Source organism: Metarhizium brunneum, chromosome 3, assembly GCF_013426205.1.
Source record: "Metarhizium brunneum chromosome 3, complete sequence".
NCBI lineage: Eukaryota > Fungi > Ascomycota > Sordariomycetes > Hypocreales > Clavicipitaceae > Metarhizium > Metarhizium brunneum.
Window position 1 is genome coordinate 27,063 of NC_089424.1, and position 22,948 is coordinate 50,010.

Here is a 22,948-nt window from a genome sequence, read left to right on the forward strand (position 1 = left end):
ATCGGCCATCATCTACCATGAACACTCTGCATATTGCCTGTGCCAAGTTCGCCTCCACCGCTCCATTGCGGCTTTGATCTCCCTCGTGCCCCCGAAGGCACTTCATACTCTAGCTTCAGGCGTGAAAATCTAAATGGGGGTTCCAGAATGGATATGTCATCATCTAAACCCCATTCCCTCCCAGACATCTTGGTAAAGTACTCGGGCGTTTTGCACAACTCAGGCCTAGCCTTGATCATGGCAGCGTGAGTTCTGGCAACCAGCGTTCGCATCCCGTCATAGTGCCTGGCCTGGAAACTTGGATTACGTGCCCTTAGCCTGCGGCACTGATCATCCGTGTATTGACCCAGACGGTAGAACCAAATATTATATTGGGTCAAGCTGATATTGATATCAAACGCTGTATCCCCTTTGGAACGTTCGAGAAGAGCCAGCATGGCAACGGCCGCACCCACTAGGCCGGCTTGATAGTCCGAATTCGCTGTTTGTTTCAAGTTGAGCCATTTATTCCGACGTAGATGTATATTCTAAAACGGTGGTACTTACGCAGCGGAGGCAGCACAGGTTCGTCCAGCCCCAAAAATTGTCCCTGCAGCCATGAATGGCCGACCAAGCAATCGCTAATCTGCTGTAAGCCTGCGCGATGCGCAAGCGGTCCTTGAAACCCATAGCAGTTCTCCCTCAGATAGATCAGACGCTCGTTGATTTTGCGCATTGACTTGCTATCAAAACCAAGTCTTGCCAATACGCCAGGTCGATAGCAGTCAACCAAAACATCAGCGCCGGCAATAAGCTCAGCAAGTTTTAATTTTCCCTCGGCATCTTTCAGGTTAATCTCTGCATCATGTTTTCCAGTGTTCAAGTCAACCCAGGTGATGGGAAAGTCAGGAAGTTCCTTGTGTGATATTTTAATGACTTCGGCACCAAAAAGCGCCAAGAGTTTAGACACGATAGGACCGGCCATTGCCCTAGAAAAGTCAATAACCCGAATTCCTGCAAGGGGTTTTAAATTGGCTGCGTGTGGGTTTGGTGGCCAGTTAGTTGAAGGCGCGGGTATAGACTTCATAGTCCAAAGCGGCTCTTTGCTTATAATCCTGCCATGTTCTGAGGCGAGAAACTCTTCATGTGTCAGACATGTGACTCCCGGTTGACTGAAATCATCATTTGCCATCCGTTCTAACGTGGCCGCGTCAAGTTGTTTCACCTTTCTGGCGTAAATGCTAAAGGCTTCCTCGTGTGTGACATGTTGCTCTTGCACACCGAGCATATCCATTGTTGGCTTGGAGTTGAGCGATCCATGTAGCTGATACCACTTCCCATCCTTTGCTTGATAAATATTTGTAGCTTGTTGATGAATTGGTTTTTGTATATCATATAAATCACCTTTATCAAGCTCAGCCGCCAAGGGAGCATGTTGCCAGAAGGGCTTGCCATTGATTTCAGGTAAAAAGAATGACTGGAGAAACAATGTTGCGAGGTCACTGTCTTTTATTTAGCAAGGCTGTTGCATACTCTCGAAAACTTCGTTTGCACCGTGACGAGTTGGGGATTGCTTACGTGTCGACTTGAACGTCTTGGTACTCTGTTCCGTATCGATGTGCGCATATTGCATTCGCTGTCGCTGCTACAAATCCTGAAAGGGCAGAGGCAGATTCTGTCATTTTGCAACAAGTGGGCATGTATGGCTTGGGATCGATGCCAACAAACTGGACATGCTTTGCTGCTTCAATAATGGATGCAGGCAGACCCAACTGCTCGTTGTTGATGAGATGTTCGTGGAAAATACGCGCGCTTTCTTCTTGCACTGAATAGTTGTCCATTTTGCAAATCGTTTCTGGGCGTGTCATGTTGATGTGAATCGGGATCGAGTATCAATTGGTTGTAGTGTCCTGTTGGTTTATCAACACTGACTTGTGTTGCGCAAAGTATCGATTACCCCGTGTCACACAATGATATAGACAAAGTACATGTAGGCACGCCTCATTTGCAGCGTGAGATTAGTCACAGACTGTAGTTGAGTGCCTGCACTTGAAGCATGAATGCCCTACCAGCGCATGGACGAGACGCCACTGCCCCTGTAGGACCGTGACAAGAAACAACCTGGTCCAGATATGGCGTCGTGGCGTCTTCCCGCAGAATTCTGGAGCTCGTGGCCTGCAGCCTTCTGCAACAGGACGAATATAGCCTACATGTGTATCAATGTACTGCTGCTCTGTCTCAGCCCGTCCCACATTTACTGCTGGAATACGCCCAAGCATTGCCAAAGGGTCAAGCTCCGGTATACATAGTGCGCGGCCATGGAAAACATTATCTTTCGCAATCAATGGCCGGAAAACTCATCACAACCTGGAAACAATCGGGGATGCGGTGTCCATTATCGACATTAGGCTATACTACTTGCACGCAAAGCGCATCTTATCGCCGCTCGGCCATCTAGATGAAACCTGACGATGCTATTGATATCGGAACTTGTAACGATGAGATCAAAGTCCTTTAACCACTCCTCAATGCCCGGGGTGGCCCTGAAAGCTATAGTCATGAGCGCCATTTGATGAGCTTTGGCCGCCTTGACCAGTCTGTCTCTGGCCTCGCAGAATACGGCATCGTCTTCTTTCCTTCCTGGGCCTCTGACCGGTAGGCGCAGTGAGACTCGCATATCACCCGGGCCGAGCATCAGGGCATTGATGCCTGGTGTAGCTGCAATCTCGTCGACATTTTCTAGCCCAAGCTGTTGTTATTGATTAGAAAAGGTCTAGTTCAGGTTGTGAAGACAAGAGTGCCAAAAGTCTTACGGTAGTTTCAATCTGGCATATGACGGCGACATGCTCATCCGAGATTGTCTCGGCCGTGTGTCCATCCGGTGCTTGATCTGTAAGGAACGGCACAAGAGCCCATGGTGCCAGTGATCTTTCACCACCCTTGTAAGCATATCTGACCTTGTTTACCGCCGCCATGGCATCCTTTCGTGAATTTATGTGCGGAAAGACAATGCCAGATGCCCCTAGGAGAGTCAGCACTCTCCCTTGGCCACAACGAGAGGGTAACATCTTCCTCACCAGCGTCCAAAGCGTAGGCGAGCAAATGGGATTCAGCGCCTGGAACGCGCACCAGCGTACACGTCTTGCCCTCGCTTGTAAAGTTGATTGTTCGAATGAGTCCCACCAGATTCTCGGCATCGATGGCTCTGCATGGGTTGCGCGTTAGCAACTGGTTGTGTTGAGTGTGCTATCATGACACATACGTGTGTTGCGCATCAATAAGAATAAACTCGAACCCTAGCACAGACGCAGACCGCGCCGCTTCCATGTGTGGAATAGACAGCATGGCGCCAAACAACCGTTTCTGTCCACTCGAGTCACTGTCGCGAGTAGACTGAATGGCGGCGACAAAGTTTGATGGCTGGAAAAGCGACAATGCCCGGAATGCTTCCATGACTGAGATTGAATTGAAGCAAATATCCAAACTGCCACAAAAAGACAACCTGTAACAAGAATTCAAGGCTTGGATCTGCCCCGCGCTCGAGAATGGAACTTGTTCAGATGCTGGGGAGGATTTGAACCGCTACCCTGCAACGTCTGGATACATTATCAAGCTTCGAACCAGGGTGAGCAAAACTTGGCCATCGCACCGACATTCATCATTGAAGTACTTGTCCATAGCTGAACATTCCGATATGAGCAATCAATATCCTCTGCTACTCCCGGCCACATCGCGCATGTTACGCTACAAGCCAAGGAAAACCTACATGCTTCTCAATGAACATCCTACCCTGCTCCGTCGAGAAATACGGGAGCACGGCATACAATATCGTATAGTATAGGCTTGCATACGACTATCAATGCATGCGACATCATGTTTCTAGTCACACCGCCATTTACAAAAGCTATATTCTTAGCTCATGCACCATCATGCATGGCGCAGAGAATGGTCTGTCGTGGATATCTTGTACCACCTGTTGCTCCCGGCCGATTGTCTCAGTTGAATTTCCGCCTTGGACCAAGTCTCGCTCTACATCTGTGCCTGACTCCGGGTCACCAAGAAGAGACCGGTGACGCGACACCAAGCAGCACCTTCAGATAGACGTATCATCTGTTGGACACAATTCGTTCAAGGGTGGGTAAGTAAAATGATGACCAGACTACGGCCATGATGTCCCGTCGACCACTCACAAATTACAATAGTCGTACCAGTACTCCGAGCACTGGGTTGCAAAATCGTGCTTCAGCTTGGGCCGAATGCCTTCAACACATTCAACAATGCGTATCAAGTTATCGTATGTGGCTGATGACGACTCGGTCAATGACGGAGCAGACCAACCCGCGCAAGAGCAGGTGTCAAGGCTCCCGCTACTCGACTGTGAATCCCCTCATCGCGAACCATGCTGCGATCCGGATGATTCAGTTCCAAACTCTTCTTTGCCCGATACTGAGCAGTCTCAAAATCATGTCGGTAACGTACGTGACAACCAATTTGGCAATTCTAAACCTCTTATTCTCTGACCGCAATTATACCAGTCTCACAAGATCGGCATCATTGGTGCTGGGATAGCAGGTCTTTACATCGCCATGATTCTAGATGACCTTGCCATCGCGGATCTCACTTATGAAATTCTTGAGGCTAGTTCTCGAGTAGGTGGGCGACTGTTTACGCACCATTTCAGCAGTGACAAGCACGACTATTATGACGTTGGTGCCATGAGATATCCCAAGGTTCCGCCCATGCGGAGAGCCTTCCGCTTATTCCATGACACAAAGGTTCCACTCATACCATACTATATAATGGACAGAGAAAGCTGTCCCAGGTATTTCAACGGAAGATTCTCTGCACCTGACGATGCCGATCCACATCACGTCGGTGAGGGCAACGGCGGTTCAGTTCCTGATTTTGTGGTGGCTCAATCCCGGGAGCTTCTGGAACGGGAATATGCACGCTATAAGGAGGGTCTGAGGCAAGATTTTTCGACTGGTATTGAGGAGCTCTTGAAATCCGATGATGTCAGTACTCGACAGCATCTCGCTCACGGTGGGTTACGCCGCGCCCGGCCCAAGTACGACTTTTTCAGTATCCAATGGCTGGAGAGGCAGAGCACATACACTGGCTTCTTTGAGAGGGCATTTTCCGCCAGTGTGCTGAGATCATACTTGACCATTGGGGTTTCGTGGTGGTGCATTGACGGAGGCTCCGGCGTCCTGATTGATGCGATGCGAAGGCGGATCCGAAACCAGGTCGAAACCAAGAAACATGTCACGGCTGTTACGATGGCTCGAGACATGTCTGAAGAGAACAACTTGTCAATCCATGTCCAAGGCGAATATCAGCCTCGTACGGGATTTAGCACGGTATTCAGCACCACCACTCTAGGCGCCCTGGAACGTATCGATCTGGCAAGCCTGGACTTGCATCCCTCACAAAGTGAGGCCATCCGTGCGATGCACTACGAAGACGCGACCAAAGTGGCCATCAAATTCAAATACCCTTGGTGGATTGTTCACTGTGGCATACGCCGTGGCGGCATGGGCATGACGGACTTGCCGATGCGAAGTTGTGTGTACCCTTCATACAATATCCTCGACGGTCCTGACGGGCCATCGGTCCTTATTGCATCGTATACACAAGGCCAAGATGCACGTCGTATTGCGTCTCTGATCGGTGCGTCTGCGTCGGATGGTGAGCCGCTCATCGATCTGATATTACGGGACCTGGCGACGCTACACGGCCAGCATGTGACGTATGACATGATCAAGGACGCATACACTGGCGAGTATCATGCCTATTCGTGGGGAAACGACGGCTATGCTTCGGGCGCACATGCATCTCCTAGTCCTTCACAAGTCAAAAATCTACTGCCATTCTTGACGCGGCCCGCCGCACAAGGAAAATTCCATATTGTTGGCGAAGCCTCGAGTCTTCATCACGGCTGGATAGTGGGCGCTTTGGACAGTGCCTACAGCGCCGTGAATCAATTTTTACGATTGTACGGTCTGGAGGACGCGATTGAACATCTTGAGAAACGCTGGGGTCTGTCTGATGAAGTTGAAAGTGAGTGTCAGGAGAAGTCGGGAGCACATTAAAGTTGACAAAATCAAACTGGTCACAAGTCGCCTCTCCATATCGTGGGGGGCCATGATGTCAAGTTGACTCCAAAGGTTGAGTGTCTTGTTTTATGTGTCTATATAGACGGAGATACAGGAAAAACGTCAAACCATTTTGGTCTTTCAAAGCTTTAGTCTTGCATCCTGGAAAAAGTCGAGAGAGGGAAGAAATTCAAAATCCTGGACAGGCAAGCGTAGAAACTTGTATATATGGTGAAACCTGAATCAAGTTAGGTTACCCAAGCTTTGCGAGGATGAGGGTGTGATTCAGCCGTTTACCTGTCACTGCCAAAAAAAGGCTCTTTGTGCCCTTCAGAGTTGCTGACTACAAGCCAAGGCAGACCAAAGGCACCCAGGTCACTGAGAGACTGAGAATTGGCCTTGAGCATATCCTTGTACTTCAGACTGGCCTGGTTTGACATAATGACCGTCACCTCATCCTCGGAAAACATTCGTTGAGAGCCATGGTGAGTTTCGGACCCATGAAATTCTAGTGGCATGTTGGAAAGGACTTGTGCAAGTACCAGCTCATCGAAAACCCGCTTTTCTGGGGTCGTCCAGAAGAAATGAAAAAGGTAGTGGAACGACGCGTGATACACGTTGCGTGGATAATGATCCTTGATGTACATGAGAGCGCGGCAAGGCTGAAAAGTCAGTATATTTCGTCTCACAGTAGATATCCGCTACTTGCCTTCTGGGTCCAACCCAGGTCTAACAGGTCTCTGAGGTCTTCTGGTAAAACAATATCCTCTACGCGCAGCATCTTTGCTGCTCTGACAAGTTCGTACTTTTTGAGGTATTCTCTCTTGGCTTTACTCCCGGCCCACGGTGGTGTATTACCTGATGCCTCAGCTGTTAAACTTTCTGCCACTGGTGAATATCATAACAGGATTGACATGCCTGAACTGGCATGAACCGCGCCCAAGAAGATGGGGTGGAATCTTGGTCACGGCACAGCAGTGTCAGCTCCCAGAGCAACGCGGATAATAATGTCACGACAACTCACTCGACTTCAACGTTGTGCCTTGCTAAAAGATCAAGACTGTTGATCAGGTGGTGGAATGCCAGGAAGCTGTAAAACGAAGCTGAGACAATTAGCCATCCCGCTCCACGTTGCCGGTCAAAATGTACGTACCAACATCGATATAGCAGTCGATTTTGCTACCCATGTTGCAATCTGATTGGGCTTTAATGTCACCGAATAGAATTTACTAGCAATACTTGGAATGTTGAGAAAATCTTGCAGTAGAATTGCATGCGATTGACCCAGTGGCGAGCCAGAGCAGGACACTGAGGGAATGTGGTTATCGTGACAACTCTATTTGCATATCCTCATTTTAATAGGTCAAGTGCATACCGGGGTGTGTTGACCGCGACACGCTTTAATGCGTAGAAAAGAGAGAAGGACATTGAACAGATGAGACAACAATGAATACACTGGGCTGATGCATACACACCCATTCAGCGTTACAGTGACGCTGAATGGTGAAAGCATCTACACCGTACTTTTGACTCCAAGCTGCAGTGTGGCTGACTGCTGGGCTTGCATAAAGAATCAGGGGCAAGAAAGACGTGGAGGACCGTCGGGGCTTCAGAGACAAGTGCCACCTGAAAAGTTTCATTCGCATGCACCGGGAGTTTTGCCTGGCATGATTGGGTATCAACGGGATGTGACACAACTTTCGGCCACTCATGCAACCGGGACGGAATACACTGGACACGTTGTTTGGAGATGCAAACTTGTCCGAGAACCTCAAAGGAATATACGAGACTATACGTGTAGGCAGCGGTCAAGCTGCATGGTAACTGCATATTGAATTGGGGACAAGTTGTGCACATGACTGGTTGCGAAATATACTCCGTACAGTAACAGCATCCAGTCTGCTCGACGTGGCAAACGCAAGCCACGTCCAAGATGGCCCTTGTCATGCAGCCAACGGCAGCTTCATTTTCACACACCGCATCATGTGAGATTCGTCCTCTTCACAGAAGGAGCACTCATAAGTGGAATTCATCTTACATGATTCAATCTTGCTTTGCAACGACTACAGTCTTCCCCCTCCACTTTTGATACGAAATCAACAATGACAATGGCGACTACTAGCACGACCGAGAATGTTACAACCGAGACCAAGCATGTTCTCTACGTTCCGGACACATACCATGAGGAGCCGGTACGGCCTGGAGTAAGTTCCTTGACGAATATTCTCATTCAATGGATGCTAACATGTCTCGTAGTATGTCGATGGGTTGATAGGCATAGACGGGCTTCGTGCGGCAGTCCCAAAACACTGTTTCCAACCGTCAATTGTGCGCTCGTTGGGGTTTTATTTACGAGACATTCTGTTCATGGTATCTTTGCTGACACTGGCGCTGTACCTTGAACGGCAAATCGAAAGCCCTGTGCTCAAGTTTGTAGTCTGCGGTCTCGTGTATCCCTTTCTCGCGGGCATGCCTGCGACGGGATTTTGGGTTTTGGGACACGAGGCAGGCCATGGCTCGTTTTGCAAGAACCGCCTGGTTGGTGACTTTTTCGGTTTCACCGCCCATTCGTTTCTCATGTCGCCGTTCTTCAGCTGGAGGTCAACACATTCCAGACATCACGTGTATGCCAATCATATGGTTAAGGTATGACTGCATACGTCAATCATCACAATTCTGTCTTGAAACATGTTGTTCAAACTTTTTCCTCGCAGGATCACAACTATGTGCCCCCAAGAAGGCATGAATACTCGGAATTGTTCAAACCCAAAGGAGACTTTGAGCTCCGTGAGATGACTGAAGACGCTCCCATCGTAATTCTGGCACGAGTGATATTACAGCAGCTCATTGGATGGGTTTGTTTACACCCAATTCGATTCTTATTCTCAGAATCACACTGATCCATGTGCTACAGCCCTGGTACTTGCTCACCAACATCACAGCCGGCAGTCAGGCTGTGCGCCGGCCATCCCACGGCTGGTGGAACAACAGCCATTTCGACCCATGGGGGGCTCTGTTTCGCGCTGAAGAATTCTGGTCCATTGTGGCCTCTGACGTTGGCATTATCGCCATGAGCTATCTCGTGTATAAAGCCGCATGTGTGTACGGCTGGTGGACGATTACTTGGACCTACATATTGCCGTTGATGTGGGTGAATCACTACATTGGTATGGAACCTCACAACGTGAGCTGCATCGTTCGTCGGCAGACTTGCTAATGCCGACATAGTCATCATCACTTACCTTCATCATACGTCTCCCTGTCTACCCAAGTTCTCGCCAGAGTCATGGACCTTTCTCCGTGGTGCTTTGAGTACCGTGGATCGAGACCCCGGCTACTTCTTGAGACACTTGTTGCATCACATCATTGACCTCCATGTTGTTCATCATCTGTTCCCACGCATTCCGCATTATCACGCACAGGAAGCTACTGATGCTCTTCGTCCACTTCTGGGCAAGTACTATCATCAGGATAAGGGGTCATACTATGGTGCACTGTATTCAAACTTCAGAGATTGTCAATGGGTCGAGCCCAATCCCTCCTCTGAGTGGATAGAAAACGTTCCAAAGGTGAGCCGCATCGACCTTCTCAAGCTGGGGTAAGTTTTTTCTCAAGCTGACTTGATTCTGTTTTGCCGCAGCGCCACCTGACGGATGCTGGAACAACACAAGACGATAGAGAAGGTATATACTGGTATCATTTGGGAAAGATGCCTCGCCCAGTCATGGTAATGCGAAAGTGAGTGTTGCAGTGAGAGCTCATTCTCACGCACGTTGATCCTGTTGCCAGAACTTCTAAAATCGGCATGCATCGTGGTCGAGTTGCTTCGAGTTGTGGTGGAAAACGGAGCCAAGCCAATACTTGAACTATTGAGATGCAATGAGAAAACACAGAACAGCATTGGAGAGTTGAAAGAAGAGTAGTAAATAAATCCCTCGTGAAGCAGATTTGCGTGTATAGAAAAATGAATCGGCTAAAATCAGCCCACGGTGTCTTTGAAAGCTCGTTTCCTGCTGTGACAAGGGCTCGTCATGAGGGCTTAGAGCTAAAAGGGCTCAATTCAATAATAATCTCGAAGAGTCTCTAAGGTCTTAAGTTACTAAGAGAAGAGAGAAGAAGAGTAACCGTCTTATATATATAAAAGGAGCGCCTAGGCCTAGGGTCCTTACCCGGATATATGTTCTAGCTATGTAACTAATAAGTCCTGTATTAGCGAAGCCCATTTATTGGGCGTCATGATCTGTTGGGCCTTTTCCGTGTAACACCTGCCGCTTCTCGTTGGTTTCATATATGTCTATAGGAGTAATACGAGGGTTTGGACTTGACGTCAACTTTGAACAAGAAGACGCTATAGATGTTCGAGTCACCCACTAGCCGGCTAAGCAGAAGAGATAGGACGCGGCAGAGGCTCTTTCCTGAGCAATAGACAATGACTGGTTACACGCTCAGCCAAGGCATCGTCTCTTTATTTGTGCGACAGAATGTTGTATGCCCCGTGTATTACTAATATTCCGTCATATAAATCGTCGCATTTTTACCCCGCTCGAGTTTTGGAGCTCTTACTCTTGCTGTCATTTCGATCGTATAGCCAAACTCACCTCACCATCACACAATGCCTGGCACAATCTCTGTTCCCCGTGGAGATGTCAAAGCAACCTTGAACTTTTACGGACCTCCGACTGACGGATCGCCTCCCTTTCACATTTACAACGAGGAGATGAATTCTGAATTCCAACGCAATTACTCGCATTGTCCCCACGACATCATCATCCATGATGTCCGTGACCAAGACGTCGAGTTCACGATTGACCGTGACGCCTTTCAGATTATCGAAGGGGTACCACCGTCAAAGGAAACCGACTTCACCGATGACGAGTCTATCCAGATGAACTTCTACCCGGAGGTGAAAGAGCTGGTCTCTGCCCACCTTCCAGGGATCGATTACATCTTTATTTACAACCACACGATCCGGTCACAAGTCCCAGGTGCGGCATACCGCCCATTGACTCGCGTTCATAATGATCACACACCCAACTCCATCGTTCAGCGCGTGAGGGAGTATCTCCCCACCGAGGCAGATGAGCTCTTGCGGCATCGGTACCGTACCGTCAACGTTTGGTGTCCTCTCAACAAGAATCCCGTAGAAGAATGCCCGTTGGCCTTTTGCTCTGCCGCAACGGTTGCAGATGAGGATTCCGTCACTGTTGAGCGCCGCGGTGAGGATGGCAGATTCATCCGGGAAGTGGCGCTTATAAAGTATAACCCGAATCAGAAGTGGTACTACCTTAGTGGTATCACCAATAACGACCGGGTGATTATGGAGTGCTTTGATAGTGAGTCGCTGAAACAGAGCTCTGGAATCAGAGGGATATGCCCCCATGCAGCATTCAATGACCCGCGAACAAGGGAAGATGCTGAGAAGAGAGTGAGCATCGAGGTCCGCTGCCTGTTGTTTAGCAAGTAGCTTAGTACTTGTCATTGAAATTTCATTCAACTCTACAAGGTCGTCCAGCATGCTATGGCAACATCTGTCCCAGCCTCGTTGCCTGCCCAACAAGTGTCTTGGTGGTGTCATCCGCATAGCGTTGATAAGTTATAATATACTTTTCATCCTCGCTCCATGTTTCCTGAACGCTCTGCCGCTTCATAACCGCACCATACCACTTAGACCACCGTTGCCAGATATGATCCCTATCCTTTAATGGAATACCTGCTCCGCCAATCTTAAAGTGATCTAGTAACCAAAGACGTTGTGCCCATGGAGCTAGACTAATGTCGACTAGGCTTATATCTTCGCCTAAGAACCATGGCCCCTGTGAATGCATTTGCTCTGTGAAGCTTCGAATGTGACCAAGGAATTCAGTCCGAATTTCTTCGAGGCTATACGACCTGTCTGTCGTGTGCTGAAGAAGCTTGTAGAATGCCGGGATGATTCTTGTATTGATGTGATTAATCCACAGCCGTGCGTGGGCTCGCGTATATGGATCTGACGGCAGCAGCTGATGATGTGGAAATTTGTCCTCCAAATATTCGCATATGATTGAGCTTTCATATAGCGGCCTTTGGTCGGCTGCCAAAGCGAGGATCGGTACCAAGCCGCGAGGGTTCATGGCCAGGAACTCGGGCTCTTTCCTGCCCAGGTCGACTTCAATGTATTGATGGGGGACGTTCTTCTCGCACAAAGTGATCCAAACTCGTTGGACAAAGGGACTAAACCACGCGCCATACAGTTTAGTTGGGTGGTCAGCGGCATGTTTGCCAGCCAGTTCGGCGGCAGCACCAGAGGCGTGTGGCGGAAGAGGCATCTAGTTTGATATCAATACCAGTCAGTGTGCGTCCGTTTAGTCGTAGATGTGGTCATGAATATGAGGCACTTGGAAAGGATTTGAGCTGCAACTTGCAACAGCGTAACTGCTTTCTTCCAGGACAGGAATGGGAATCGATTGCTTCTTGACAGTGTGCTAGATTAGAATGGCAATTCAACGGCGAGGGGATCTGAGGAGATGTTGGGTAACATTGAAGCCCGTGGCGCCTTTGCCAGGAAGTACCAGCTGAGGGTGCGGAATTTTGGGGGAATCAGAAGCGGTCAAAGTCGGGCCCCCGTAGCAATTGCCAAGAGTTCAATGTTGATATCGTGTCTGTCAATTCATCAATATCATTTAATTGGTTAGTTGGGCAAATGGTGGCTGAGGACAGTGAATACGGGACGTTGGCAAGCAATACCCGGTACATGTATGCAGCTTCCCGCTTTGCATCTTTGAAAATATAATACCCGACACATGTATATGTTGATATAATACGACCGTCCCTTGGGCTCTGATTGGTCGAGGGCAAATACATGTACTCATGAGTCATTGGTAACTGCACTTGCCGCAGCCACATGCATAAGTCGCTTTCCAGCGCATTGATGCATCGGTTGCTGCTTGATTCTTGCATTGATTATCCCGCGTCGCATGGTACAACGCAGTCCTTGTTTCTGCCACGTAGGGTCAATCAAAAGGCCAAGGTATTTCACCTCATTACGCCACCTAGACCGTCTTTATCCAATCAAACCATAACGGGATATCTATTCTGTACGAGCAAGACATGCACAGGTTGTCTTGCAGGGTCGGTAAAGAAAAAACAAGTCTCAGCGTCGTACTGAATACAATCATATACCCGGAGGGTGTCTTTATTTGACTGACAAAAGTGGCGCATGCAGGCGTTGCTGGAACGGCTCGTGGTCTGAGATAATGGCCTTGTTGGTTCATCTTTTCATCACGGCCTCCACCGCCATCTAAGCTTTGGTCAAAGTCGCTTCCATCTGGTAGGCCCAACAAGTGTCCACTGGCCGCGGATCCCAAGGGTTACACTTGCACATCCCGTGCCCTTTGTTGCGACCCAACATTGCGCAACAGGTAATGCAAGCCGTGCAGCTGCATATTCCGCTCAAGGGCTTGGAGTGTAATGTCCTCCAAAGAAAAGAATCCCGATTGAGGGGACCTCCACATACGCCAGATTGACCGTTCATGATCCGGGTGATCTCTATTGTCATTCATGGACATGTTTCTTTCCCTCGTTAAGCTATGCTTGACCTACGTAACGTGGCCACGCGCCATGATCTCATCCAGGACCCCCTTCCATTTGGCAGGACAAGAGACTCCTCTGGTCTCGGATTTTACTACCGGGTAGGATTCTGTTCCAAGCTCCGAATTCTCAATACAAGACTGCGTGCGGCATATATCAAAAATACAAAGTATGGCGGCACAAGTGACGGGCCAATCTGGCCAACCTGATATTGCCTACACGCCAAACTTGGAAATCTACCAGCAGCGCCTTAAACGGCGCCAAGACACTGAAGAGCTGGATAAGACCTTGCCTGATGGGTTTCCACACAAGTTACATTCTCATATGGCTTGGACTAGTACGACCGTAAGTGACCAATATGGGTGGCTTTATGAGCTGAGTGAACCTGATCTGGACGAGATTCAGCAGGCGCTGGACATTTTTAAGGGTAATTTGATACCTTGCCACATGTTTGCTTTGTAAAACGTCCTGACCATGAGAACAAAAGACACGGGCAAATCACTTGGTTACATCAACCAGCAAACGTTTCCCCTTCCTACCCTTCATTCACGGTTACGATCCGTATCGAATGATATCCACAACACCTTTGGATTTAAAGTTATACGAGGTATTCCAGTAAAAAAATACACCAGGGAGGAGAACATTATTGTCTATGCAGGTATAGCATCTCATGTGACTACTAGGCGAGCACGACAAGACCACCAGTTTAATGGACGGCCAGCCAATGTGGTCCTTGACCACATTAAGAACCTCACTTTAAAGTTAGATGCAAAGCATATTGGGTCTCCAGCATACACTGCAGAGCAACAGGGCTTTCACACAGACGCGGGTGACGTGATTGCGTTGTTCGCGCTGGCGGACGCAGCCGAGGGGGGTAAAAGCTACATCGCAAGCAGCTGGACAGTATATAATGAGCTGGCAGCTACAAGACCTGATTTGATTCGGACCTTATCCGAGCCTTGGCATGTTGACGGGTGAGTATAGTCTCCTCTGCTCTTTATACAAACTGTTTGGATTATCACATACCGACAGAGCAGCCAGATTCGGCAAATCCGCGCCTACATCTCGACCACTCCTCTTTCATCAAGCAGCAACGGCGAGCAATCCAGAACGGGTGATTATACAGTATGCCCGACGAGCGTTTACTGGATACTGGGGTTTACCCCGAAGCAGCCATCTCCCGCCCATCACAGAAGCTCAAGCAGAGGCACTTGATGCTTTGCACTTTACAGCCCAGAAACACGCATTAGCTCTTGAATTCCAGTCTGGTGATATTCAGTTTATTAATAATCTGAGTATTCTTCATGGAAGAGGCGCATTTCGCGACACCCCGGATAAACAGTGAGTTCTTTAATGACACACTGCGTATTTTTACCTCACGGCTGATACCTACAATACATGCATCAGGCGCCATCTTTTGCGATTGTGGCTTCGAGACGATGAGTTGGCCTGGGATACTCCTGCTGCGCTCCAAAGTCGCTGGCGCAGATTGTTCGATGATATAACGCCAGAATCGCAGTTTTTCCCACTAGAGCCATCCATTCGATCAACTTCATCGGCGTAATCTACTGAAAATGTTGCGAGTCTCTCTCGGGGGTCGGAGATGAAAATATTAGACTGCGGAATAATGTACGTTTTCTCTACGGAGGGACGGTTCCTACGAGTGACCACGGCATCCATGTGCTCGAGCTTTTTCTTGACGGGAGGGATCAATTGGCCTCGTTGGTTAAAGGTGGAAAATATACCAGGAGAAAACTGATAGTTACTAAGTGCTCAATATACGGCAACGAGCCTGCTTGCCGCTACAGATTGTTGGTTACACAAATTATACACGTGTCCTGGCAAGGGCCCTCGGCACAGACGCTCTTTTGGTATATATAATAGTTATTAATGCCCTCTTTTTCTCTTAGGAAACTAAGAACCTTGGATACCTTACAGTAATAACTTTAAGTTTGAACCCTTTTACAAGCCCACATATTGTGCCCTTTTCATAATAGCATCAGAACTTATTGTCGGCATGCCCACGGACTTCAGTCAGGACACTCAAAGCGAAACCGCAAAGCGTCTACTAGCTTGAATCGTTAACGAACGTCTTTTACATATCTATACTTCGCCAGCGCCCTCAGTGGCAGAAATTCATCTACATCTCACCGATCCTCGTCAAGGTCCCGACTTTCCAAAGTCATTCAAGCTTGTGTTACGTGCATTACGAGATCCTGAACGCGATGAGATACCTGTCCGCCTAAATAACATACGAATACCTGCAATCTTTCAAATATTCTCGAGAGACTGCAAGATTAGAGCTGTAGTGTTATACGACCCTGCCGGGATATTCAATGGGTTACACCCGTGGCTTGGTTGCAGCCAGCAATTGCGATTCGTCCTTTCAGCAGTGTTAGAGAACTCGTCTGTTAATCAAGGTTGGACTTTATATTCTTTTAGAGATACAGATACCTGATCTACGCTATTTCCTAGGATACTGGTTGTGTTGGCAGAAAAGCCGTGCCCCAGTTGAATTGCGGTTATCTATAATTGAATAGGAACATTCTATTATTTCAGGCTATTTGTAATACCCGGTATATATACCGCTTAAACTTTTTTAAAAAAGCTATTAATAAAATATATATAAGTATTATAGCTTTTATTTGTAGTATTATTATTATAATAACCTCTTTTATAAGCCGCTTTTATACACGGCTTATAGTGCTAAAATAAGAAATGTGGCGTTTGCAAAGGACTTGGGCTTAGAGCTGACCCCATCCGGAGCCGAGGTAAAGACTTCGCAGCCTGTCTATGCCACCAACATCAAAGGGGTTTACGCTGCCGGTGACTGTGGCTCCCCGTTGAAGGCTGTCCCTCCAGGCATCACCAGCGGTGGAATGGCTTCGGCTGGTATCGTTGCAAACCTACATGTACAGGCCGACTAGGGCTATGCTTTCCTATCCACAGCCCAGGAGGACTACAGTCGTTTTGGGTCGGCTAAATCTGTCTCAAGGAGATGCCACCCGGCGAATTTGATGTCATCAGTCTTGAAGACGTACAGCGATGCTACGTGCCAGAGGCCGACGAAGCGAGCATAGACAAGTCGGTAGTCACAGAAGCCGAATCTGCTCCGGACCAGCTGGCATATATAATATTTACTTCGGGTAGCACCGGTGCTCCCAAAGGAGTCATGATTCCTCATCGCATATTAGTCAACTATGGTCAACAAACCCCATTCAACCTCGATGCAGGACAATCAGATAGGGTATTCTTGCCCTTCTCCCCGGCATTTGATGGTAATAACACACATGCCCCTCTTCCCCATCTCAAAGACAGTAATGCCATATTACTAACGTAGTTGCTTATCCTCTCAGCCTTCACTGGTGCTTTATTCTCATCTCTATGTAACGGAGCAACCGCTGTCCTCGGCACCGTACACCAATTTTCTCAAGTCGCAGAGACATGTACAATAATGACAGTAACACCATCTATGCTCTCGGCACTTGATCCTTCTCAGGGGTATTCGTCCGTACGATCAGTATTCATGGGAGGGGAAGCGCCCTCTGACTGCTTGATGGCGAAATAGGCTACCCTAGGCCGGGCTCTTCACAACTGCTACGGCCAACGGAGACAACCTGTACATCCCTCATCCAAAAGCTCACTCCCAGTGAGCCGGTTGTTTTGGGGCACCCGATAGTCGGCAGTGACGTTATTCTCCTATATAAGTTCTTCGAAAATCGAACCAAGGAGAGCTTTGCATCAGCGGCCCTGGCCTCGCCTGTGGGTACTTTGACACTGAAGCGCTCACGAGAGAGAAGTTCATCATCTGTGAACAGACCCAGGAACGTTATTATCGAACCGGGGACATTGCAAGGCGTACCGTCTCCGGGATACAGTTCCTCGGACGTAATGATTTCGTCGTAAAGAACCGCGGCTTCCTCATCAACCTGGGAGCAGACGTTAAACCTGCTCTGCTCTCTTGCCCCGGAGTAGACGAAGCGACAGCTATCATGCATCGAGACAATCGCATAGGATTTGTCACCCCAGGAGCTGTATCAGGACCGAAGATCCGAGAAGACTTGGCCGCTCGGCTTGACGCGTTCCTTGTCCCGGAACGGATATACCCTCTAGATCGGTTTCCTGTCACCGCGAATGACAAGGTTGATCCAAGGGCTCTGGAAAGTTGGTTGAATGAACAAACAAAGTCCGTGGATGATCAGACATCGACTTCTGATGCAACGTCCACGCCATTTGAAACACTTGTCCACGCTCTATCATCGGCGCTGAGCATCGCGCCGCAACAGGAGGCCCTTGCGTCTTCATCCTGGGGCTTGGCGGAAATTCTCTCTCGGCTATCCGACTTATGAGTGAACTTAAAAGGCACAGCTTCGCCATTCCATCAATCAAGATGATATATAAGCAACCCTTGACAGATCTTCTACCATCCTTGACACATTTCCGTGACCCAGATGAAGCCCTCACAAATGGCCACTCCAACGGCATTTCCCATACGGACAGTACAGGGTCCGCGCCGATGACCGTGCAGCAGAAACTGTCACGAGCGACAATGACCTATCCAGCGTTAAGCCATCTTCTTGTAACTATAAGAATACGCCATGAAAATCAACCCTTTGACCTGGACAGACTTCGACGAGCGTTTTTGTACTTGTTTCACAGACATGCTATCTTTCGAACCGCCTTTGACGCCCACTTGCAGACCCACATTATTGAGGAAGAACCTTCACTTGAGTACAAACAAGATATTTGTACGGTCCAGGACCTGAATGAAACAATATCACGTTGTGAGAACATCCTTCTAGGCAATGTCTACGGCGGAAGCCATTACAACACTGATAAAATAGGGCCACTCAAGTCGTTGAGGGTTATATCAGCGCCATACCAAGTCACCAATATTCTGTGTGTGTTCACCACAGTTTAACACATGGGTGGTCAACACAGCTCATTATTAATGAACTTGAAGCCTCCCTAAACTACTCAGAAATGCCCGAATTAGCTCCTGGTTTTAACCAGGTATCAAGAGTACAAAATAATTTAATGGCCAAGGCCGCAGATGTGGACATGGATTTTTGGAATAATTCATTAAAAGGCCTTTTGCCTGCAAATCTACTACATCTTCTAAGCTAGTATAGAGATGCAGCGTCTGACGACTTTTGGCTGGAAGAGAGGTCTATTCTCCAGTGTGGCAAGACTCCTTTAAGGACGCTCTCGTCTCAATTGTCCGTATCAGAAGCGACAGTTGTATACAGAACTTGGGCGATGCTACTGTCGCGATATGGTCTCTTCTACCCGTGTCATCTTTGGCACTGTTCTTTCAGGACGAGACATTGACTTGATCAATTCTGATAGAATTGTCGGCCCCATGATTAATGTATGCCCGTTTCCGATCGAGATCGATGAAGAGCGGAGTGCGGCCGCATTATTAGCCGGAGTACAGGAGAAACTGCTAAATATACAGGAATTTCAGTGGTCAGCATCCAAATACCTGACTGAGAACATCTCTTCGACTTTGCAGTCAGACATGTTTAGCAGCCTTGTCGCTATGCAAGTCAATCTACAGAACCGATTCGGTAACAGTAGACATCGAACATACGACTGGGACTGGACGCTTAAGGCCAAGAGCGAATTTCCACTGATATTAGACGTGGAAGAACAAGGCGACGAGTGTCTCAGGATACGCATTGTGTATGATCATCAACCCCTTGGCAAGAATTATGTCAAAACCCTAGTTAACCATTACCAAAACATTGTCGACCAAGTGTTGCAAAGTGACAAGTCTACCGTCGGCAGTGTACTGGGCAGGATAATGGATCCGGACGAGTATTGCCGGTTGACTAGACCCCATAATCAGTTTTACACATACTTCGAAGGCGCAGACAACCTTGTCACAGCCATTTGCAACGCAGTTCGGCAATGGCCAGACTTGGTTGCTGTGCAGTCTGGCCGCGAAGCTCTAACCTACATGGAGCTTGATGATGTATCCAGTAGAGCTGCATGTGGGCTCAAGGAAATACTCGCTCATGGTGAGAATGTCGTCTCAGTGATGAGTGATAGGTTAATAGAGTGGACTATCTGTATTTTGGCAGTGTTAAAAGCGGGAGCTGCGTATTGCCCTATCGACGTCAAGCTTCCAGCGGAGAGAATGAGCACGATGATCTCAGAGAGTAATTCCCTGTCATACTCTGCCCAAACATCTCATCACGGGAGGCGTACCAACAAATACCTACTCGACCGGTCATACTGCTCGAGGATCTGAATCCCGTTGCCGTCAATGTCATGTCAGATACATTGTCGGTTAAAACCACCCGGGGCGGCACCGCGTGCATAATCTTCACATCCGGAAGTCCGGGCGTGCCAAAAGGTAAGCCTGCTAGGATATTTCAAGTGACGTATAGAGTGCCTAACTAACTCTCCTTTCAAAAGCAATTGCACTTCAGCATTTTGGGATTCTTTCGTACATCTCATTTCCTGCAGCTCGCCTAGAAGCTGGGCCTGGACGTCACACCGCCCAAAATTTGTCTGTCGGTATGGCCGCACTTTGCTTGTCCATGACGCAGGTCTGTGGATAATTTATCAAGGATTCGATACTTGTGTTGCCGAGATATTTGGCGCCCTCTGTTACGGCGCGACGTTGGTTCCTCGACATGACGATCTATTCTCTCATCTCCAAACCGTAGACGCAACCTTGACAACCCCGTCTATCCTGGGCGCTTTAGATCCCAAAGACTTTGCAAAGCTGGAAATGGTAAGTCTAGGACTTTGTAACTGATGACACGTAATGCTGACTTGAAGGTCTAGATTGTAGTCGGTGGAGAATCTATTCCTTCGGCTCTACTTGAACGATGGGGACCGGGCAGAAAAGTGTTCAATAGTTATGGACCGAGTGAAGTAAGCTCTAATTAGCTCTCTCATGTTTCTTTAAACCAGCTTGAGCAATCCAAGTTAACCTTAAGACCAGTGCACTATCGGTTCCACCTTCTGTCCGCTTTTCATTGACCAGCCTATCACGCTTGGTCGACCCATCCCAAGAATGAATGTCTACATATTAGACGAGGATCTCAGACCTGAGCCAGTCGGCGTTCCCGGTGAAATTGCCTCGCAGGTATACAAGTGACTTCTGGGTATCTGAACCAAACAATGGAGACTGAGAAGCAGTTTATACGAAACCCATTCACCAAAAACGGACGCCTGTAACGAGACCGAGGATGTTGGACACAGGGTGGTGACATTGAGTATATGAGGATAACTGATATCCTCGTCAAAGTGAGAGGATTTCGGGTAGATTTATCTGAAATCGAAACGCCATTTGAAAGCTATCATCTGCGTTAACTGGCGTCTGCGTTATTGTCTCCAACGGCAACTTGATAGGTTTCGTTGAGCCAGCCGACACGGAGACTACTCAGATAATTGATGAACTTTCTAAATTGCTTCCCCGGCATTCCTTGCCTTCTGTTATACTTGGCATGGACCGACTTCCAAGGACAGTAAACCAGAAGATTGACCGAAAGAGCCTCGAACAAAATGCGTGGCGAAGGAACCTGAAGCAGCACGTGGAATTTGAGACTGCCACCGAGCAGATAATAGCCCGTATCTGGGCAACAGTTCTAAGTCGGGAATATGAACAAATAAGTGCCTTGGACGATTTTGTTACCTTGGGAGGCCATTCTTTGCTCCAGATTAGAGCCTCAAGAGAGCTTTCCACTCATCTTGGACGATCGATACCCCTTGGCCTCGTCATCAACAACCCTTGCCTCCGACGGCTCGCAAAGGCAGTGGATGAATATATAGTTACGGCTCAGGAGAGGTCGAGTGTGGCTCGTTCGTTTCAGTTAAGCCCGAGGCTGCCACGCTCAAACGTCGCACTCCCTCTTTCTTACCTGGAAGAAGAAATGTTCCTGCAGTGCGTAATGACAGAACATCCATCGGCGATGAATGTTGCCTGTGTCCTCCATTATCCAGCTAATGTTTCGGCGGATAGGCTGCGGATCGCTGTAGATTCAGCGATCAAGTCGTACGAGTTGCTTCGATTACAATACATCCTGGTCAACGGAGTTCCTCAGAGAATTTTGTCGGACCAATTTAGAAAGACAGATATCGTCGTGAGTACACCAGGTCTTATCCAAGACCGTTTAATCGACATCATCAGCAACACTCTGTTCGACCTGGAGAAAGAACAACCATTTCGGAGTTTAATTAATTTAAACAGGGATAAGAGTAGAGGTCGACTCGTTTCAGTCTGTCCTCGTATTGTGGCTGACAAGGCGGCTATTTCACTATTAATTAAGAAGATTGACTCCTTTTATCGCGAAAGTTCAAAACGGGTAGTTGGTGTGGAGCGCGGGAGAAAAAATGCAAATAGTCAAGAGGTGGCAAGCGCAGATCTTGATTATATCGACTGGGCAAACTGGTCGAGAATAAAAAGTGCTCTTCACAGTGACGCTGATAGATTTTGGAATACCTATTTGCATCCAAGACCCGCCACTCCGTTCAGCGTTCCGGACCACATCCCAATATCCGGACCTGGAGATTTTCGAGATGAAAGTTTGCCAAGCTCTGTTGTGACAGGTCTTTCTTCTTTATTCTCTCTCACATCCTGCAGCCGGAAGCAGCTTCTATTGGGATCGCTTGCGTTGACAATCTATGCTCTGACCGAGGCGTCAGATATTGTTCTGGGTATATCATTCCATAATCGCAACGAATCGGGCGCAGAGGACGTTTTTGGGCTTTTACTCGATCGTGTTCCAATTCGCTTCATAATTAACGAACCCAACCTCTCGTCGACTGAAGAATTCTTTGCCCATATTCGGCAGTCAGCAGAGAGTGCTATGGCTGACTTTGCGAGTTATCAAGCTATTCAAAAGTCTCTAAGGAAGCAAGGGGACACAAGACACGACCCGTTATTTGACGCAATGGTCGCTTATCACTCTATAGATGACTCTACTGGCACCCGCGAGTTTTTGGGAGGACCGCTTGACCTTGTTCTTGTACGGCCCCGGGGAGGTTCGAAATTTCCGCTCATGGTTGAGCTGACAGAGATGCAAAATGGCACAATTTCTCTCTGCATAGAGTACAGAACAACTATATTCACCGACGACTATATCAGCCGTCTACAATTAACAATTGTAGAGGTTCTTTCTAAAATTTGCAAGATAGGACAGCTGGAAACACTCTATAGAATCAAATCCCAATCCAGAGCATTTACAGAAAAACTACAATTGTAGTTTTTTAAAAAGCTTAAGTATTTAATAATAAATTAAATAAATTAGTTAGGATGCGTAAACGGTCTACGTTTCTAGTCTCTTACTGAT

At 48.1% G+C, this 22,948-nt stretch overlaps 10 protein-coding genes across 10 annotated transcripts; 6 read left to right on the forward strand and 4 right to left on the reverse strand.

The window, feature by feature from the left end:
* Nucleotides 1-8: 8 nt before the first annotated feature.
* Nucleotides 9-1,847, reverse strand: Sugct_0 (Succinate--hydroxymethylglutarate CoA-transferase; the record flags this gene model as incomplete). The annotated part of the gene is made up of 3 exons (XM_014684876.2): nt 9-481; nt 547-1,481; nt 1,558-1,847. 3 exons carry the CDS (start codon nt 1,845-1,847, stop codon nt 9-11), a joined length of 1,698 nt encoding a protein of 565 aa, XP_014540362.2.
* A 536-nt stretch (nt 1,848-2,383) lies between these two features.
* On the reverse strand, nt 2,384-3,432 carry bphF (4-hydroxy-2-oxovalerate aldolase; the record flags this gene model as incomplete). The annotated part of the gene is made up of 4 exons (XM_014684877.1): nt 2,384-2,728; nt 2,793-3,001; nt 3,057-3,184; nt 3,242-3,432. The coding sequence occupies 4 exons, from the start codon at nt 3,430-3,432 to the stop codon at nt 2,384-2,386; spliced, it is 873 nt and encodes a 290-aa protein (XP_014540363.1).
* An 824-nt stretch (nt 3,433-4,256) lies between these two features.
* Nucleotides 4,257-6,071, forward strand: G6M90_00g052340 (uncharacterized protein; the record flags this gene model as incomplete). Its single annotated transcript, XM_014684878.1, has 2 exons — nt 4,257-4,454; nt 4,515-6,071. 2 exons carry the CDS (start codon nt 4,257-4,259, stop codon nt 6,069-6,071), a joined length of 1,755 nt encoding a protein of 584 aa, XP_014540364.1.
* A 296-nt stretch (nt 6,072-6,367) lies between these two features.
* On the reverse strand, nt 6,368-7,261 carry gstk-1_1 (Glutathione S-transferase kappa 1; the record flags this gene model as incomplete). The annotated part of the gene is made up of 5 exons (XM_066130536.1): nt 6,368-6,736; nt 6,784-6,932; nt 6,993-7,033; nt 7,099-7,177; nt 7,228-7,261. The coding sequence occupies 5 exons, from the start codon at nt 7,259-7,261 to the stop codon at nt 6,368-6,370; spliced, it is 672 nt and encodes a 223-aa protein (XP_065986709.1).
* A 915-nt stretch (nt 7,262-8,176) lies between these two features.
* Nucleotides 8,177-9,676, forward strand: FAH12_1 (Oleate hydroxylase FAH12; the record flags this gene model as incomplete). The annotated part of the gene is made up of 5 exons (XM_014684880.1): nt 8,177-8,278; nt 8,331-8,720; nt 8,789-8,929; nt 8,989-9,241; nt 9,303-9,676. 5 exons carry the CDS (start codon nt 8,177-8,179, stop codon nt 9,674-9,676), a joined length of 1,260 nt encoding a protein of 419 aa, XP_014540366.1.
* A 1,010-nt stretch (nt 9,677-10,686) lies between these two features.
* On the forward strand, nt 10,687-11,538 carry aclN_1 (Aspirochlorine biosynthesis protein N; the record flags this gene model as incomplete). Its single annotated transcript, XM_014684881.1, has 1 exon — nt 10,687-11,538. The coding sequence occupies one exon, from the start codon at nt 10,687-10,689 to the stop codon at nt 11,536-11,538; it is 852 nt and encodes a 283-aa protein (XP_014540367.1).
* A 52-nt stretch (nt 11,539-11,590) lies between these two features.
* GSTO1_0 (Glutathione S-transferase omega-1) lies at nt 11,591-12,379 on the reverse strand (the record flags this gene model as incomplete). Its single annotated transcript, XM_066130537.1, has 1 exon — nt 11,591-12,379. The coding sequence occupies one exon, from the start codon at nt 12,377-12,379 to the stop codon at nt 11,591-11,593; it is 789 nt and encodes a 262-aa protein (XP_065986909.1).
* Nucleotides 12,380-13,811: 1,432 nt separating this feature from the next.
* SAT17_2 (Taurine hydroxylase-like protein SAT17) lies at nt 13,812-15,204 on the forward strand (the record flags this gene model as incomplete). Its single annotated transcript, XM_066130538.1, has 4 exons — nt 13,812-14,067; nt 14,128-14,614; nt 14,673-14,981; nt 15,048-15,204. The coding sequence occupies 4 exons, from the start codon at nt 13,812-13,814 to the stop codon at nt 15,202-15,204; spliced, it is 1,209 nt and encodes a 402-aa protein (XP_065986760.1).
* Nucleotides 15,205-16,638: 1,434 nt separating this feature from the next.
* Nucleotides 16,639-17,989, forward strand: sirP_0 (Nonribosomal peptide synthetase sirP; the record flags this gene model as incomplete). Its single annotated transcript, XM_066130539.1, has 3 exons — nt 16,639-16,918; nt 17,209-17,402; nt 17,459-17,989. The coding sequence occupies 3 exons, from the start codon at nt 16,639-16,641 to the stop codon at nt 17,987-17,989; spliced, it is 1,005 nt and encodes a 334-aa protein (XP_065986770.1).
* A 926-nt stretch (nt 17,990-18,915) lies between these two features.
* sirP_1 (Nonribosomal peptide synthetase sirP) lies at nt 18,916-22,861 on the forward strand (the record flags this gene model as incomplete). The annotated part of the gene is made up of 8 exons (XM_066130540.1): nt 18,916-19,011; nt 19,099-19,617; nt 19,848-20,001; nt 20,064-20,165; nt 20,219-20,385; nt 20,439-20,528; nt 20,599-20,750; nt 22,240-22,861. The coding sequence occupies 8 exons, from the start codon at nt 18,916-18,918 to the stop codon at nt 22,859-22,861; spliced, it is 1,902 nt and encodes a 633-aa protein (XP_065986918.1).
* Nucleotides 22,862-22,948: the final 87 nt, after the last annotated feature.